At 38.0% G+C, this 19,299-nt stretch overlaps 1 protein-coding gene across 1 annotated transcript in view; it reads left to right on the top strand.

The window, feature by feature from the left end:
* Positions 1-4,687: 4,687 nt before the first annotated feature.
* LOC137287232 (serine-rich adhesin for platelets-like) overlaps positions 4,688-19,299 on the top strand; it is a 62,678-nt gene continuing 48,066 nt past the window's right edge. The window contains exon 1 of the mRNA XM_067819425.1: positions 4,688-5,110. Coding sequence (XP_067675526.1) covers positions 4,828-5,110 — 283 coding nt within the window. The 5' untranslated portion in view covers positions 4,688-4,827. The remainder of the gene's footprint in view (positions 5,111-19,299) is intronic.

A 19,299-nucleotide genomic window follows, 5' to 3' on the forward strand; every position in this document is an offset into this window, starting at 1 on the left:
ATTTTGGAAATTACACTTTCTTTTGTAAAGTTCCTATTTTAGTACTGCGGGTGTTAAGCATCAACCTGTACCGGACCAATATTGAATCATGAAATCTAGTGATCTATCAAACTATGCATTAATCTCTAAAACAGCAACGATTTGTAGATGTAAATCTGGATGATTATTATCATATAATATTTGTATAGTATATATTGTTACCAATATCCATCCCAGCTCAGCTGCTCAAAGGCGCTTTGATTGAAAATCACACAACTTTTACAGCCATTTAGGCGCACCAAGTTATAAGCATATTTACTCCAAATATTTCAGTTTAAAGACATGAAAAGTAATCTGTTACAATGAACACAGCTGACAAACTATTTGATCTGATATTTCAACCAGGAGATGTATTTGATTCGTCAAACTATGCTGTGATAGAATCGGTCTATTAATTGATTGAACAGAGACCCCTGGTGGGAAAATACATTCATTGAGACAGGTAATGGCGTTTATCACACGAAATGTACACTGACACATCCACTGACATTTTGACACGAGACAGAAACATAAAGTGGTAATTACTGATAATTACTTTATCACTTACAATTCACTATGACTTGTGTATCAAACACATTTTTTCCGATGTCATGTAACACCTTCGTGGTAGACACCTGTATATAATGAAGATAATTAGATAATTTATCAGAATACTATTATAAATGCATGTAGATACATCACTGCATTGCTGTGACAAGAGGTGTAACAAACTTACCATATCTGTTGTGATGGACAGCCGTTTCTACATACTAGGAATATTACAGTTGGGACAAATATATTTTTAAAAAGAGCTTATCACAATCTTTCTTGGTCATACTTTAATAGAGAGGGGAGGACAGATCTCTTTCGCAACATGTCATGAGGCCAATAGTATATTGACATATTTTCACAGGAAACATTGCGGAAAGGTATATGATTTATGTAGATCATAGAGAATATCAAGCGAATCATAACTGAAGCCCATTATGTCATAAACATGCAGATGCTGTAATTCAAAATAAGTCAGTGAACCCCCGATTCCTTCTTAATACTCTATAAAGATGGCCATATAATTATATTGAGCTGTTCTTAGTGTTTGGACCTGATCTCCACATAATGTCGTACTGAGGGTCGAATCTCCATTCTATCTCATTTTGAGTTAAAATGGATTGTTACATGCCACCGTGTTTCAATTTCAAAACGTTAGCAATTAATTCACTATTTTGTCTTGAAGTAGATTCTGCTTCAAGAACCAGTATATTTCTTCTTTATATGGGATTTGAAGCTCATATGATGACGAGGAACACTTTTAGACAGCGTGTTTCTTGCAATTAGTGCAACGTTTCGGTGTAGATGCTGGCATCACTTGCTTGACAAATTGTTAGCGTCTTCGCGCAACGTCTCAACAGTCATAATGTTGTTTGTCTCTTCATGTGTGGCTATTTACTCCTCTGTAGTTAAAGTCTAATTACCGTGGTATTTTGGAGCTACTTCAAAGAGTTAGCACCGGTCTCTAATTACCGAATATTGTTCAAAGAATAGGGGGAAATGTGGGATGGTTTACCTATGCGACGACAAAATACTTAACTTGCACTATTGATTGTGTAGTCACCGTAAACCAACATGGCGAGATAAGCGGTGAGATGATCGCTTTCTCGAGACAAGGGAGTTAACTGACCATATATAGTCCGCGGAACGTGAACTTGCATAGTCAGTTATCTCCCTTGCTTCGGGAAGATGGTTGATGGTAGCACGGGGTGTTAGTGATATATTACAGGAACTGAGAGGTTTCTTCATAAACTATACATCCAATTAAAAGTAAACGAATATTGGGATTGTTTGCAGTTCCATGCACGAGCTAAAATCTTAATGGACTACTGAGTGTGTTTGGGATTATGACGATGCGTTGAACATAATTATTACAGTCGTGCTATGTCGTGTTACAATAATTTTTGGTCAATGTGGAGGAAAGTCCGAGATGCAGATGTTTGGTGTTTAACACTTTGATTAACTCTCGCTACGGCCGTGGTGCTAACAGACCAAGACTCGAAAGGGCGAATACCAGAATCGGTCCCACGAACAGAGATTTCTGACCCAAGGAACGCAACTCTTCATAACAAACCACTGTTTGGGAAAACGGTCAGCCAGTTTAACCCGACCCATATTGGCATAAACAGCGTTCGAAATACCTGCTTGTCCGATCGCTCGGGACAGGTTATTGACTATGCGGACTGCCAGATTCTCAAATTCACCTGGCCGACGGTAAGGTTAAAACTTATGGAGATATTTTGTGGGCAGGTAAGTTTGGGTTAAGGTTAGCTTTACATCTAACCACACCCGTGATCTGGCTGAAATTGTGGGAGTTTCATACTCTGCCATGAAGCAGCCAAACCTGTATCAGTATTTGAACCCATATACGATTTGTGATACGACGGATACAACAGAGTGAGGGAGGCAGTAAGTTTAGTTTTGCGCCTCACTCAGCAGCATTCCAGCTGTAAATAATCGAGTCTGGACCAGGTGGTCAACAGCATGAGCATCGCTCTGCGCAAACGGGAACGGATTACATGTGTCAACAAACACAACAAGCCACCACCCGATCCCGCAAGGCGCCTCTTACGACAAGTATGGTCGCCTTTTGCGGTTGCAGAACACCTGTTCCACCAGTAACCTGTTATCTTTCAAACCTTCTTGTAAGTCGCAGTCGGAGATCTAACCACGGACCTTGAGACCTCGATAGACGCTCGAACTAGTGGACAGATGCGTGCATAGCTAACATTCACGTAGAAGCAAGGGAGATCGATACCTTTCAGTCAAGGACAAAACCGAAAGCATGACGAGAATGAAGACTATTAATATTATTACTGCTTTTAATCACGCATGTCATAAACTAATGCCATGTGCAGTAGTCGCCAGAATATGATCTCACGACACCACTGTTTTCATGGGACGTGTTATGGTGGTATGACCGACTGATATAGTGAGTGAGTTTAGTTTTATGCCGCACTCGGCAATGTTCCAGTTGTATAGCGGCGGTCTGTAAATAATCGAGTCTGGACCAGACAATCCAGTGATCAACAGCATGAGCATCGATCTGCGCAATTGGGAACCGATGACATGTGTCAACCAAGTCAGCTATGCTGACCACCCGATCCCGTTAGTCGCCTCTTACGACAAGCAAAATCGCCTTTTATGGCAAGCATGGGTTGCTGAATGTCTATTCTACCCCGGGACCTTCACGGGTCGGCTGACTCTCTCGTGTAAGATGCGTGCAGTTTGACAAGGAAGTGCACGCTTGCAGGGATGAGGGATGAATCAAAGGACACGGAAATATGGAGTCCATACATATATGAAATAAACCACTTCAGCGTGTTCTGAGCATCACCCGGGAATCAGGGCTATAAAATACGCCCACAGCACGCTATTGCTAGTCATAGGAGGCGACAAAGTGGATTGTGTGGACAGCGCGGTACTGACTTGCTCTTTGCATGTATCGTACCACGACAGCGTTGGACGCTGCCCCGAGGATATTTAAATCACAGGTTTGTCAGCTCCATGCCGATTACGCACTGCGTTACACATTGAGTATTGCTAACTGCGGCGTGTAAGGATGAAATCAGTACAAACTTTAGCATGAATTTACAAAACAAAATAATTAATTTCATGTTTCCTGCTTTTTGTTCTTTGCACGTTTTGCGAGCTCGATGGAACTATCACTGTAAACCCAGTGTTTCACACAGAACCATGGTAATTTCTGAAGGAGTGTAGATAATTATGGGAAAAAGAACATCTAGAAAAAGAATCCACTACGGATGCAGGTGCATCCGCCAAACTACAGTCAGCCATCAGTGTAAAAAGTATCAGTCGTGCACTCAAGTTCGTTCTCTCGCTCGTTTGTTCGTTAAACATGATGTTTGTTTCCTTTGTGATTTTATGGTGGGTTGGGTCATGTGATTGATTCATGCCGCACTCAGCAATATTCCAGCAATATGGCGGGGTCTACAAATAATAGAGTCTAGACAATCCAGTGGTCAACAACATGAGCATTGCCAATCAAGCCAGGGTGATAACTTCCTTTTATGATAAAATATCCATTGCAACATGGAAACTAGTCGTTTGTTCCTTTGTACAATTAGGATCAACGCTTGGGACTTATCCACCCCCATGACAATCCCTTGTCCTTACACTCAGTCAGCTAATTAGGTTGTCTGAGAGGCACTCTGTTGGAAGTCTGAATTAGGTAACATATTACTCTCTGTTATGCAGAAATTGTTACATACAACCTGTGGGACATTTGAAAAGTCCGAACAAAAGTTAAGGTTATTTATAGACATAAATCAATATAACAAAGGCGTGTGATTGGCTGTATGGGAGGAAACAGTCGGCGGGACAGGTAATGCTGTTCTGATCAAGTCTTGGGTCGATATGTATCATTCAAGTAATACAGTTCGGTGTCAGTTACTCTGTACGCTCGAGTTTCCTTTCCGCGTGCATCTCTCGCACGCATATCACGTGTAGTGTCGTTGCAATCGGCAACCATTGTTGATTGCTACCTGTATGAGATTTTCGCCTTCTTGAGTTACGTCCCCTCTCGGTAGCAACAAAGGACTGCACACGTCACGTATCTTATTCAGGCTAAGCCTACCTGCAGTATGCCACGCCCCCTCTTACAGTACAAGGGAGGTGACACGGCTAACGGAACAGCTACGTGTGCCGATATCATGGCGACAGTTTGAAACACGGACGGGCCAGGTGTTGGCCTGAAATGGATTTACGAAATGTAGGAGAAATTTGGAGATAACTGATGTCATGCCGCTGCCTAACAGGATTGTCGAACCTCAAAAGTTGGGGAGGAAAGCGTTACGACCTGAACAAAATGAGGATCCCGTCTCGACCCAACTTGCAGTTTCCCATAACACTGTGCTCGGAGCCTTATACCAGCTCGCGAGTCTCGTGCGACACGCAGACGATCTGTTTTGTGATTTGGCCGAAGAGTGTCAAAAAGTTTTTGAGAAAACAGACAGAATTACAGAAAAGTTGTCCCGTGTGAAGGATCATGTCGACAAATTGGATTCTAGAAAAGTGAAAATACGTGAGTTGTTCCTATTTATTTCTGATCGAAGACCACGCTTGATTTCACTTCTTAGAGCAACTCGATTTTGAATTGACTTTCAGTTGATCGTATGCCTGTTATCAGTATTGAATTCACGCGCGAAAGTTCGTACATTGAGTATTCAGCATTTACCGTGTAGCAAATCTTAGACTGCAAATCGTAGTCGTGTTACAGCTACAAGGAATTATGTGAAGTTATTAGGAATGTTTTGTCTAGATGTTATATGGCCTTAGTTTGTGGCGTAAACCAGGTAAACGACAAAACCAGCCTGCCTCCAAGGGCTGCAACAAAGTGAAAACCATAGGCTACATTCAGTGTTCAGGCCAGTAAACACAGACAATATTACATTATGCACCCGTTCAGATATCTCATTTATGTTGTACAGTGTAACGCTTGGTTGTGCAATATAGGGGATATAACATCTGTATGATACTTGAGGGGAATAACACCGAGATGTTATTGACTACCTTGTTGAAACTTACTGACTTAATGTTTTACATTGTCGTATTTTTTAATATCACAATTACACAAATCATAAAGTTATTCAGAAAAAAATATAACAATTTAATTTGTTCATTTATTATGCAAAATATTGGATCTGACCCATATTTAACAACCCAGTTTCAAATATGTCATGTTTAAATTGGCAGAATTCCTGCCAAAGTCAATGCAGTCTGTTGTTCAATGCACTATAATAGGCCAGTGGCCCCTTTACTGCAATCGATTTCCAAATTCATTCAGTATTGGATTTAATTTTGGACATGTGATAAGAATTAACCCAAGTAATGAAAACACTCAAAATGATAGCCAGTGAGTTCACCCTAATGGCGATACAAGCCCAGTGCCCCAAACATTACTGTGTGTAGTTCACAAGCCCCCACACACAGGAGGTGTCCCCTCCCAAGGAGTGAATGTTACTCTCCAACCAAAATCAACAGGCTTGTCTCTTGCTCCGCTCGGAAATGCCATGAAATATAAATATTTGCTTCCTCAACTCCAGTGGAATGAATGAAGGCTTGCTGCTCTCTATCATATTGAAAGACAGTTGAACACAGTGGCCTTTTGGACATGTTCATGCTGTTCTTAGTGATGTGTCCAAGATACAATTTACGTTATTTTACTCTGAAAACTGGAAAAAGAGTGCAAAATGTGTGGTGATTTCACAAAAATATATACGCACTCATTTGTGTTGTTATTCTGTTATACATACTTATTGGCATATAATACTTAATCCTGATTTAAACTTGTTCTTTTCATATACTTTGTTTTTAGCGAGTGATGAAGTAAAGTTATGAAGTAAAGTTATTAACATGTGTGTAACATTAGTAGAGCAAAAAAATATTCTTTGCTGAATTCATGAAAAGTGTTATCAGGTACATTGAGATCTCATGCACCACATATCAGACAAGCTTACCAAAACCAGACTGGACAAGACATGCGCTCTTCTAATGTATTGGTCAAGCTGTTACCTGTTTAGGTAGCAGTTTACAGAATCAATTGGTGTCACCAGCCTGAAAGAGCTAATTAAGATAATGTTTGTTTATTGGGTCTGCCTTTGCTAATTTAGTCATTGCCAGTTCAGTGCTGTTGAATAAGCCTTTGCTTGTGCACTATATCAGCTGTGATAACATGATAACACTTCACAGATAATGTGTGTTGTACATTTTGGGCTAAATATTTAAGGGTTATCAATGTGCTCATCTCAGTCTTTTATATAGTAATTATTATATGCTTAATTTTCAGCTGGTATTTGCCTAGTATTGCAGGTACTTTTCAATACAACCTTTTTTAATACAAGATATTTTAATGTTCAATTTTATGTTCAAAATTGGTAAAACTGTTTGCCTTTGTATGGCTCATTCCAGTAACCTTTAGAACACTGAGTATCTCTCACGCTGATAGAGTTAAAATGTATCGAGTTTACAGTTAATATTTAAAGTTACCATAATGCCCCATGTTGCTATTTACAACAAAGACTTGGTCCATATTTCATAAGGATTCTTTGATATTTAATTCCCTTTTTGAAACAAATCAATCCTATTACATGACACATACACTTTGGACCTCTTGTGACCTCGGGTATTGTTGTACGCCATGGCAGGTCAGGTGACAATACCATATTTCCTTGCCCCAAGATGGACTTAGTCTTAGCAAATGATTAAGATATCACAATAGTTAATCATCGAAATCATTACATTATGTCAAACAATGGACTTAAATTATCAATAAGCGCAATTTGTAATCAGTATTGTTAATCAGTAATCCTGAAGGTGATTTTGAAAAGTTTAAATGATTTCACTTACTTTTTATTTGATATTTTTTGCATTATCATTTGAAGTCATATCTTTCTACAGGTTTGGTTTTGCATTTGAACTCATTGTGTTTGTGAATGATTCATTCATTCATTGTATGTCTGACATTGCCAAAAGCAACATTCATGTGAAGTAATGTGTTGTATTACCTCAGGAGAAAAGAAAGGTAATTTGTTGCATGAGATTGATCACTGTCTGAATGTCTTGCTACACAAGCTGTGCTTCATTTGACTTTCTACTCTACCTGTAAAGGTTGAATTTACCTGACATGCTTGTGCGACATTCTTGCAACCTTCATTTGCAACATGTTACATTTTTGTTAATACGACTGTTGTACAGTCAATAGAAGCTATTGCTGTCACACCTGTGGTCTATCTACCAAGCACACACATCCATTGCTGTTATAACATTATTAGGTCCTGGTATTGATCTTTCTACAGGTGAAAATCAATCACTTGTTACTTTGTGGGAGTGATTATTGAACTATAATGCATTTATTTATAAATTACTTACTAGTATCCTATATTAAACATGTTTCTAGATATGCTGAGAAATTGTAGCTGATTTCTCCAAGTGTTAACACATAACAGTGTCATGTTGAGACTAAACTGAGGTTTATCAAGGTAGTTATCGATCAACTAATTGTTTTGGGGTATCAAACCTGAAGTGTCATTTAAAGAATGTAATGCTTGTTGACTATGTAAGCATGGCTTCCTTTGAGAAATAATTCATGCAAGTGGCATACCAAATTTTGATAATATACCATTATCCATAAACAAAATAATGCTATTACCATGGCGATAAGGTTGAATAATCACTATCAAAAGACTTCCTGTTTTCATTGATGAAAAATTATTCTGAGAACTGGCCTCGACTGAAAAATAGATATTTGGGTAATTGACAGATATAAAATAGTCATTGTTTACTTTGGGTGAATAGGTGTTGTTTTTTCTCAGATGCCAAGACATCTGATCTCTAGGTTAATTTTGAGTTCTGATGAGACTCATAATTCTGAATATATAAAGTGAGAAATTATAAGGAGCTGCTTTGATGTTTGGATGTATGGTCTGCTGTTTAGCAAATTAAATCCTTTTTTCAGCCATTAGTTTTATGACTACATGTACATATATAAACCTTTTTCCTTCATCCTAATTATTTAAACACTAACATACTTGTATGACTATCTGTATGTCGTTATTGCAACACATCCAGCAAATCGTTTGGTATTATTACCTCGATTCATATCTTAAGAAAGAGGTCATGATTAAAGCAATAACTCTATAGTGACAAGCTCAGCTGCTGAACAGGAAATAGGCTTTACTCTTGGATCTGTTATTTGTATTAGTGGTGGGCAATAAAACTCAGCGTGTCCTGCCTTAAGATATGGCATTTTGGTTTTCAAGCATTGGCCAATGATTCACGACACCCTGAGGCTGAAATGGAAAGTGTCCCTCAGGTTCACGAGCTGGGTGTGCACAGTTTTAGGGGAAATCTCATTTGAAGTTGTCTTCTGTTGTGGGTTTATTGCTTTTGATCAAGATTGCTTTTTTCCATTGTTTCAGTCAGTGTTAATGGTGGTTATTAAGTTATAAAGTTCAGATTTTGACACTGATATAATTTTATTGTGTATTTGTTTCTATTACACTTGAATCATTTTAGATTTTTTAACAACTGGTTTGGCTTAAGGCTTCTGGCAAATTCAGTTTAATGTTGTGTCGAGTGTATGCACTGTTTCTCTTATATGTACACTCACCAGGGAAAGGTTTGATCTCAACTCTAGGATTTAGTAATAAATGACAATGCTCTCAGTTTCCTGGCAGGAATTAAACCATTCTTGATAAAGATCTACTTCATTCATTCCTGTGATAATACTTGTCACATATTTTTGATGACAATGTTCATCAAGAAACCTCATTATAATAATTAAGATATAAATTAAGCTTGTTAGTAATCCTTTCTGTTGTGAACCTATAGCCTGAACCACATCATGTCATGTATTTGCAGTTCATTCATCCATGTGAAAAACATTTTCAGGTGACTTTTGTGTTAATTGTTTGAAAATCAGACTTGATCCGTATGTCATCACCTGAAGGCTTTATGTTGAACATGTAGAAAGAAGAGAGGTTCAAGGTGAACTCGAACCTCGAACTCGACTTTCCAAACAGTAAATATGATTCTTTAGGTTGGTAATGTGTCCTCGTGTTCATGTTCCACTTGTACACATTGATAACTTCTGCTGGTGGGGCTGTGGGGTAGCCTGACATTTATGATGCCGAAGACCTGGGTTTGACTTCAAACATGGGTACATGCCCATCTCTTGTATCCCAAGTTGTAATACTGGTGGAATATAGCTAAATCAGCACAAACCTCACTCACCCACTTTTTCTGATGCAGTATATTATTTGTCGAGGATCTAAATATATAAGCAGCTACGGTTGACCAAACATGCACTTAACGCTTGTTGAAGTTCATCATTAGCAACATCTGTTAATAGCAGCAAATGCCACATCAATGAAGGCACATAGTGAAATGGAACAAATAAAAACAGGTCAACATTTGTGGATATTGACAGCAACGACTGTGTCAACAACTGAGTATGGATTTACACCATTTTATATATTCCGCTCTTCAGTATTCTAGTAATGTCATGACAGGGAACAGCAATGAAGACATCCATGTTCAGTTTCAAACCTTGTTGATGTGAATCCAATGCCCTAAACACTGAGCTATCTCAGTTTCAATAGATGACCCATAAATGAAGCGATTGTGTTGAGACAGGATTGTGCATGTTGAACTAACCTCTGGTTCATATGTATCCCAACCTGATGTGCGTCAGTTCATTATTGCTATATGCATTGTATAATGACAAAATTATATTTTCACTTATGAAGTAGGCAGCTGAAATTGAATAATGTTAACTCTGCACAGCTGTCGGCAAGAACAGCGATTGTCAAGCTTGAATTGTCTTCAGAAAGCTTTGTTAAACCTATGATTAATTTTTGAGAGCAGCTATGCAAGTACAATTGTTTGGATGAAAGCTTCTATGAATATGTTTAGTTCTGCTTTTCTAGTATTTCTTCAGGTGTAGTGTGTGCTATAAGTGGTATGCCAAGAATGCAGTTTTAAGTGGATTGAGACATTTGACATTTATAATGTTGGACTGTGGAGTTATAGGAAATAATATTGGTGGATTTGGTGAGAATGTGTTATTGAAATTATGCCATCATAAATATGATATTATGTATCAAAGACAGTTAGGACAGTTGTTAGTTCATGCACTTTTTGTGACACAACCAGGGTTTGACTCCAAGGGTCAATAAAAATCATGTGTACTCAGAATTTCTGTTAGTCAAGATCTGATGAACCTTAATAGAACGTCATATCAGGTGAAGTGGTTGCAAATTTTTACATCCAGATGAAACAAAGGATTAATAAATGAGTCCACGAGCCAACCCCTGATGTCAGCTTTCTAAAACGATCCGGCTTTCTGTTCAAACTTGATCTCATCACAAGATGACGCCCACACAACACTGTTACCAAGATAGTAAACTCTTTTGAGTGAGGAGTCACATTTCTCAGAAACAACCAGGTGTATGCAATAACAGTTCAACCTGTATTAGGCTACATCTGAAACTGTCCTTAAAGTTCATTTTCAAGACAAGTTCATAGGATTAACCTGCAAACATTAGCACTAAGCAGAAAGCATGTTTAACATGCTCTTTGAAGTTGATAATTATTCTTATACAAGCATTATTACATTAGTATATATCAAAGTGTCATGGAGGTGACACCTCATGTATGAGTGGTGCAATTCTTTCCTTTTATCCCGTGGCTTGTTTGCATAGTCTGCAGTAAGTTCTAGAGAGTTAATCAATATTTTCCTATAAGTGCTTACATACAGTCTAATTACCACTGTCATGTGTGACCTGTTGGTTGAGACCTCTGAGGTGCCTTTGGATGAAGAATTAATGGAAGCACAATGCATGATTGATGACATGCAACACGTCATCAGGTGTTGAAGCGGACGTGTACCAACCAACTTGCAGTTATATCTTATAATATTCCTCAGGGATATGGATTCTAGACACATATTTCATACTCAACATACTCAAGCAATCAGGTCAGATTTCAGGGTAAATCAGTGTGCAACTCGTCTTCCACAAATTCAGTCAATGTTAGAATCGGGGAATCAGAAGAGAGAAAACAGGTGATGAGAATACACTTACTGGGAGAGCAACAGGATTGTATTTTACTGATTTCAATTTTCAGCAAATGTTATTGGAAAATCTCCAGTACATTTTGGCCTATGCTCCCTTGAGGTTAAAGTCACTTGTTGCTTGTTTTGTTTGATTCTGAACATGGGTACAGTGTGTGAAGCCCATGCCAGGGCCTAGATTTTCAAAGCTGTATTATGTAAACAAAGACATATATTTTCAACGATGGAATACATTTTTGGACTTCACATACCTTCCATTCATCAAATTTAATGACATATTTGAACTGGAATGATTGCAAATAACCAACGTAATTCTAGCAAAGCTGATTTCAATACCTTTGCAATTTGACACATTTAGTTCCAGCGGAAATAATTTAACCACATGACCATAATATTATTTTTTTCTTAGAATCCATTATGATTTTGTTTATGTAGTTGACTACTAATTTTATGGTCAAACTACTACTGGTAATTTTGAACATTGAAACCACTATTTGCAACACTTTGGGGTTGGCAACTCTTCATTAAGACTAACTTATGAGTATCTTAGTACTTAAGGAGCTTAAAAATTCTTGGCCCATGTGTCTCCTGACATGATATTCTTCCAGTATCCTTAAGGCACCATAAAACTAAATTCACTCACTCACTCCATCACATTTCCTCTAGTAATTTGTGACACATCCCCTAATGTTCATTGTGTTGAGTCCATAGAGCTGTTTTCTGAAAGTCTGACATGAATTTTAGTGAGACAGTATTGCATATGGAGTTGTTCAGTACCAGCATTGTTCAGTGTGACCCAGTGCTCACGTGTTAGAGTGGTAACGTTTTAGTATTCTATAATCATGCACTAGCTTGAAAGATCATTAAATCAGGATTTGGCTAAGGTAAATTTGTAATTCATATTGACGCTTCCTGCAAAGATCGTGTGTAAACATTAATAGACATGAAAGTCATGTGACATACAGCAGATTGTTTTTATGTCAGCATTGTGTTTTAAAGTTAATACCAACACATTTAATACCTTGTTATTAATGTTGGCTAGACCAGTGCTCTTACATTGATCTTGTCTACTTGAAAATCTTGTTGCCTGATTTTCCAATCAGACGTTATTAAGTCTATGATTGTGAAATGACATTTGTGGAGACTAGTCTTGTTCAACTGTTTCCTCTGTTTAAACTGCCTTTCATTCATTAACATATCCCATTACATGGAGAGACAGTCTCACAAGGATTATTTCATGATGTACTTTATCTTCCAAGTCTATTATAGAAGTGTAAAGGTAATTATGTTGGTCAGATGATCTGTATCCAAGGCCTTGCTACATTTGTGTACCATTGTGTGATCTGTAAAGGATTGTGATTTATTAGAGAAGTAAATATTGCAACATTTACTAAACATCAGAACAGAACTTCAGCAAAATGTTTTCATATGGTGTATTAGTTGAAACTGTCATAGTCTGTGGAATGGCTTCTGGAAATTCAGTTGTATGAACATAATATTTATATTCCCTGTTTGACAACCGCACAATAATCTGTATCAAAATTTCATATTCTCGTAATAAAGAAGTTTGCTATCTATAAAGTTGTCACTTTGTCCGTCCTAGCTTCTAAAATGCCACAGAAAGAAATTTTTATGGTCATAAATATGATAGTTGTTATCTTATTATCATACAACTGAGGCAATTAGCTTAAGTACTTGAGATGATATTTGTTTAACTTCAGAAAATTGAACAGATAATTGAAAGGATATTTACATATATGTTAGTCTCTACAGCATCACAGGTTACAGTTCAGGACCTTCTTAAAACATGTGAAATCCATTACTGGTATTAATGTAAGTGGTGCAACATTTTACCTTATACGCTCAGAGACACTGGAGGCATAGCACACTGGAGGCATGTCAGTCATCTCTTTAGGTAATGGACACACATTCACAAATCTGGCTAACTATTCTCGAAACGTTTGTAGCACTACGAACTTCTTAAGCCCATTCTTAACACATTGGCTACGATCAAAGTTAAGAATTCTTAGGGCTACGAATGGTTCGAGAATAGGGGCTCAGAGCATTATTGAAAGGTTTGAGAGGACCCCTTGGATCTCACCTGTCTTCTGTGACTAATACAATTTCCCTGGTTACTCACAGGTGTAGCAGTGAAGTGAACTCTGAAGGTAACTTGATCTTTTATTGGAGTTGCTTGGTCTCTGTGGAGGAATAGCTTGTTAGTATTGCAGTTTGGCATGGGAAAAGCTCATAGACCTTCAGAAACTGATATCGTAATGTGAGAACCCAACATGGCCATTATTGGCGATTTTGTTTCTTTTTCATGGCCAACTGTGACCATCCAGCGTGTGAGGAAGCCAACTTTCTTTTGAAGATCCCAAACAAGGCAAACTTTCATCTTATGTCGATTTAAAGGAAATTAACTTTTCACAGACTGGAAGGAAAGGTTTTAAATGTCCATATTAATATTTCAGACAACCTACAGATACCCTGGGTCAGTGCCTTTTGTATTTTGGTCAGTCAGAGACTAGGTTTCTATCAATCACTGTATCATATGTTATAATCAGAATATCAACCGTTTTGGTCAATCATGTAGTGTGCAAAGGTCATACGTTTTCCAGCGTTAGTGCTTGAAATTGAACTGTAGACTTAATGTTGAGTTTGAATTTAAGGGCAGAATACTTGTCATGAAAACTAATGAGGTTCAGACAGTTGGTTGGAGAAGATGTCAGGTGTTGGATGGCTGCATGCATTGCTACACAGTTTCACATATTAGCTTTGTGAAAACATCAGCTTGACATATTGATCAGTTTCACTTAGATCCAGACAGTAGGTCATGATGTCCTACTGTTGTAGGTATGGGGTTATGGGCCACAGTGTTATTTCATTTGTTTATCAAATGTTGAGATTTCTTTGTAAACAGTATAAGTTTCAGTTGACGTTGTTGGTGCAGTTTTGTTGTGAATATTGAAAGAGACTTTACCCCCACCCCTTGTCACCATTGCTGCCAAAATAGGCGGATGGTCCTGATGACATTTTTTGTATGTTGTGTAATGTCACACTCAGCAAGATTCCAGCAGTCTGCAAATAATCGAGCCTGGACTAGACAATCCAGTCATCAACAGCATAAGCATCACAACTGGACGATGACGTGTCAACCAAGTCGGCAAGCCTGACCACCCGATCCCATTAGCCGCCTCTTACGACAAGTATGGGTTACCCAAGACCTATTCTTCATGGGTCCCTGATGACACTGATGTACCTTGGTTTCGTAAGGCAACTTAAACAATCAGGTGAGGTGGCTTCAACAAGCTTACACACCTTGCTCAGATCTCATGACCAACTGAGAGTTCATGTGAGATTAGAATTAATCCGCATGGATTGCCATCTAACAATTGGAACCAGTATTACATATTTCTTCAATAGTCTTCTCATCAATCACCTAACAGTCAAGCTTCAGGACAACTGTCTGGTGAACTTTTCCCACCGTTGGTCCATTTATGATAGTGTATCTCTCACAAAGCCAGGACCAGCCTTTTAGAAATTTCCCTTTAAGCATGAAACTCCTTTTAGAAGTCTGCCATGCACATAAATGTGAAACCTTTTGGGTCTTAAATTATAGTAGCTTTCATGACTATGAACGTAAGTGGTTGAAGGAAAATATATGTGAAGATCACTGATAGATATATCGAGGAGAGAAGTTAGATATTTTAAAGAGGCCTTATTCAGGATAAGAAATCATATTTTCAAGAATGTAAAAGTGTATAAGAACTATCATATATTATGAAGATATTTTAAATGTGATGTTAACTTTCTTAATACAGTTCTCATGACTTCGCAATGTGTGAGTGAATTAAAATTTATTAAGTGAATTCAAAATTTATTAAGCCCATAAGGTACCTCCAGTATGTGTAAGTTGTCAGGTTACAGAGTTGTTATGTGAGAGAGTGTGACACCCTGGTTTTATCTGCCTTCAGTGTTCGTGAAACCCTTCACCCAGTTTTGTGAGATAAAGGTGTGAAGGATGATATATATATACAGGAAAACTGTGATATAATTGGCCAGCTATGGATTCTGGAGGAGTAGGAGCTGGAGCTTAATAATGGTTTGTTGTGCAGCTTATCTGAACATGGTGGGCGTCTCTTGGGTAGGGTAACAAGGGTTTATTAGGATTGTGACTAAGGGTTTATTGGGGTTAGGACCTTTTTGGGATGGATTACTTAGGACAGAAGACAGTATTCTGCAAGGGATTGTGTATACAGTTGCATAACAACTTTATTAGCATTGGCCACCAAGGTTTAATTTGAATCGTAATTCTACCTTGATATACGTTCAATAAATGGCGCTGGTTCTGGGCAATTAAACCCGTTTGTATTTGGCATGTGTGATTGGAGTCAAGCACTGATGTTGGAGTTCACTGGATTTGTTTCCAGTTTAATGTTGCATTTTACAGTTTTTCTGATGGCGAAATCACCATAGCTGAGACAGAAAGTGAAGCAATCTGATTATCTGTATACCTCTTTACATTACAGCCTGGTACATGCTGTTCTTCCTGTAGCTGTACAGACATTTAATGTCAGTATATAGGTAGTCTTATGGAAATATTGTTAGTTTTGCAAGCAAGAGACACAGTTTGGTTGCCATCATGGCTCATATGGTTGCATAGATGCACTGACTACAGTGTGTCGACCATCAGCCCGCACCTGAGATCCTTGCTGTGATATTCCTTGAAATGGCTTTTAAACCCTCACTCCATTGATCTTTTCAAATTTTCTTTGACATTTTTAAACATGTAAAAAGTTATCATATTCGACTATAAAAATGTAATTCTTAATCAATAAATCATCACCACATGACATGAAAGGTCTCAAAACTCATTGACTTTGAGGTCATAAATACCCGTGCAGGTGACGTTAGAAAAAAGGTGCCATTGATGTGGAAAGATTTACTCTCATGAGGGTGTCTGTGGCATTTTTCCCATAATACACTCTAGCATACACTGTTTCCTTCTTTAAACTGTAAGAACCATGAGGCTGTGAAATGATATTCATAAATCACATCCTGTCCAACAATACACCGAAATCACGCTTCTAAGGATTATTTTCTATGTATTACAATGCAACAATTGAAACAGCAATCCTGATTTTGGTCCTTGAGGACACATACAGTGCTGTACAAGATCCGTCATCCCAGCACAATAGACATGAAGGAAATATATTGAGAGATATTGAGACATCATGCAGCAGTGAGTGTGTGGGAGAGAGTTATGGAAAGGTTCTCTGAAGATGAATGCCTAAGTCTAGGCCGTACGACCTCATATCCGCTTGTAGTCCTCTGCGGTTTCCTAGATACTCCAGAATGTTTTATTGGCGTCCTGGTTGCCATGAAAGGGAGGGCATGAACACTGATATACCTCATTGAGCTTGGCGTCTTGACCAGATTAAGTTTAGCTGTGGTAAATGGTTTAGTTTGAAATTGATAAATGTTTGCGTTGTGTGGTACCCTGTTGATTTGTTCTACGGGAACAAGGCAGGGTGTGTTTTTGTTTTGTTTTTTTTATGCAAAGATTGTTGAATTGGATTTAGGTTATCTAAATGTAGGAATGTGAAAAAGAAGAGAACTATTTGATTGCCTACAGGACTGAGACTTGACCCAGCATTTTCAAGAAATGAGCACTGATAAAAGTATAAAACTCGGGTAAAACTTGATGCTCTCTTGGAATGTGACCCTATTGCCAAGTGAGCATGTACTCACTGCTATTAAATGCTGTTCACATTTTATGTTCTTCATGTTCTTGGCTGCTTCAATATAATTCACAAAAATGACTGGGTTAAACAAACAAATTGTAATAATCCATGATCAATTTTTGGTTTCAATTATTAACAACAATGATAAAATTCTCTGCTGCATGCTTTGCCTGGGTCGTTCATTAAAGCAGACTGCCCTCATGAAAGGTATGGTAAAATAATCCTTGATGTAGCCAGTGGGCAGTTTAATTATGGCCACCCTGTAACAAAAGCTGCATGGTAATAGGTTCCATTGTAATTTAGTGCATGTCATACGGATGTTAACGCCTAGGTCATGGGTGCATATCACGCCATACCACATGCCTTAATGGCCATTGGACAGTGTTGGCTGGACAACTGTCAAATCCTGCTGCAGTCAGTGATTTATTGTTCCTGTCCATGCTGTAATTATTTCAGTGTTTCGCTAATGTGTACACCAGCTGTTTAATTTGTTTACCTCTAAAGTTCTATAATTTTATGTTATGTTTTATTTTATTTTATACCTGAAGCACAAGCACAACTAGAATGTGCTTCAGTACTGTCTTGAACAGGCTTATTCAATAATTGCGTGTCAGTGTTAAGTAAACACATCTTGTCTTCTTTTGTCTCATAATACAAAATACCATCCAAATGATGTAGCCATTTGCAACTTATGGCTAGCCACAGACTGTGGAAAGCAAGTTTATTCACATATGTCACAGAGAGACATAAGACAATTTCTGCATAAATATGACATAAAAATGATAAAATACATAAAAGTCAGTGTAATGTTGCAAGGACCTTTTTCTGACTTCCATACATAACGTTTCCATTTCCGTCACTTAGAAAAGAACCTAACAGATAGACACATCCAGTTTTTTCGATGTTTCATTGCTGACATTAATGTGTGTACCATATTCCTTATGTATAATTATCTCTGTATTACTCAGGAGACTCTTCACCCACAAAAGTGATGCCATTACTGCCAGCATGTTACACCAGAGATTGGTAACAAATCTTTAGAGGAGTAATCCAATTAGACACATGGATACATAAGTTTGTTATTTAAAAGCTCACCTTATCATCTTTTACATCCGTGTCATGCAGTGTATTCTATTACTCACCATAATACTGTGTTGGGCAGTGGTGTAGCTTAGTGGTTAATGTATTGGCTCCCCATGCCAAAGGCCTGGGTTCAATTCCCGATGTATGTACAATGAGTGAATACCATTTCTGCTCTCTCTCTCTCTTTTGCCATGATGCTGCTGGAATATTGCTATGAAGCTATACTCACTCACTCACTCACTCACTCACTCACTCACTCACTCACTCACTCACTCACTCACTCACTCCCACTACTGTGTATATAGAAGAAACTTCAGCAGGATGAATGACAATGTATTGTACACATTGTATTCCCTACCAATCTTCTCGATTAGGTACAATGGGATGGACAGGTCGCTCTGACTTTACATGCTACACTTGGTATTCCTTGTATATCATCTCCAAGTTTCTGTCAGATTCTCAGCGCCAAGAATGATTTCAAACACGAGCTGTCTCTGACAGAACCAGATTATGGAGACAAGTTTCTTGCCCTCTGGCCATAGGGTTACATTTCGTAGGGGAGTTCCCTTCTTTCAAGCAGGTAGTGCACATTGTCACCATAACACACTACTTTATCAACAAAATTATTTTACAGGAAAGCATGAATGTAAATGCTATTTCAGCATACAATGTAGGTTTTGCAATAACTTGACTTTCAAGGTTAACTGTGACAAAGTGCTCATTATTCATAGAACACTGCTGCTGTTGATAATCTTATTCTATTACAACAAGTATCAAATATCCTTACTTAATACTGTGTTGGTTGGAAAA

The sequence above is a fragment of the Haliotis asinina genome, chromosome 6, assembly GCF_037392515.1.
Source record: "Haliotis asinina isolate JCU_RB_2024 chromosome 6, JCU_Hal_asi_v2, whole genome shotgun sequence".
Classification (NCBI taxonomy): Eukaryota; Metazoa; Mollusca; class Gastropoda; order Lepetellida; family Haliotidae; genus Haliotis; species Haliotis asinina.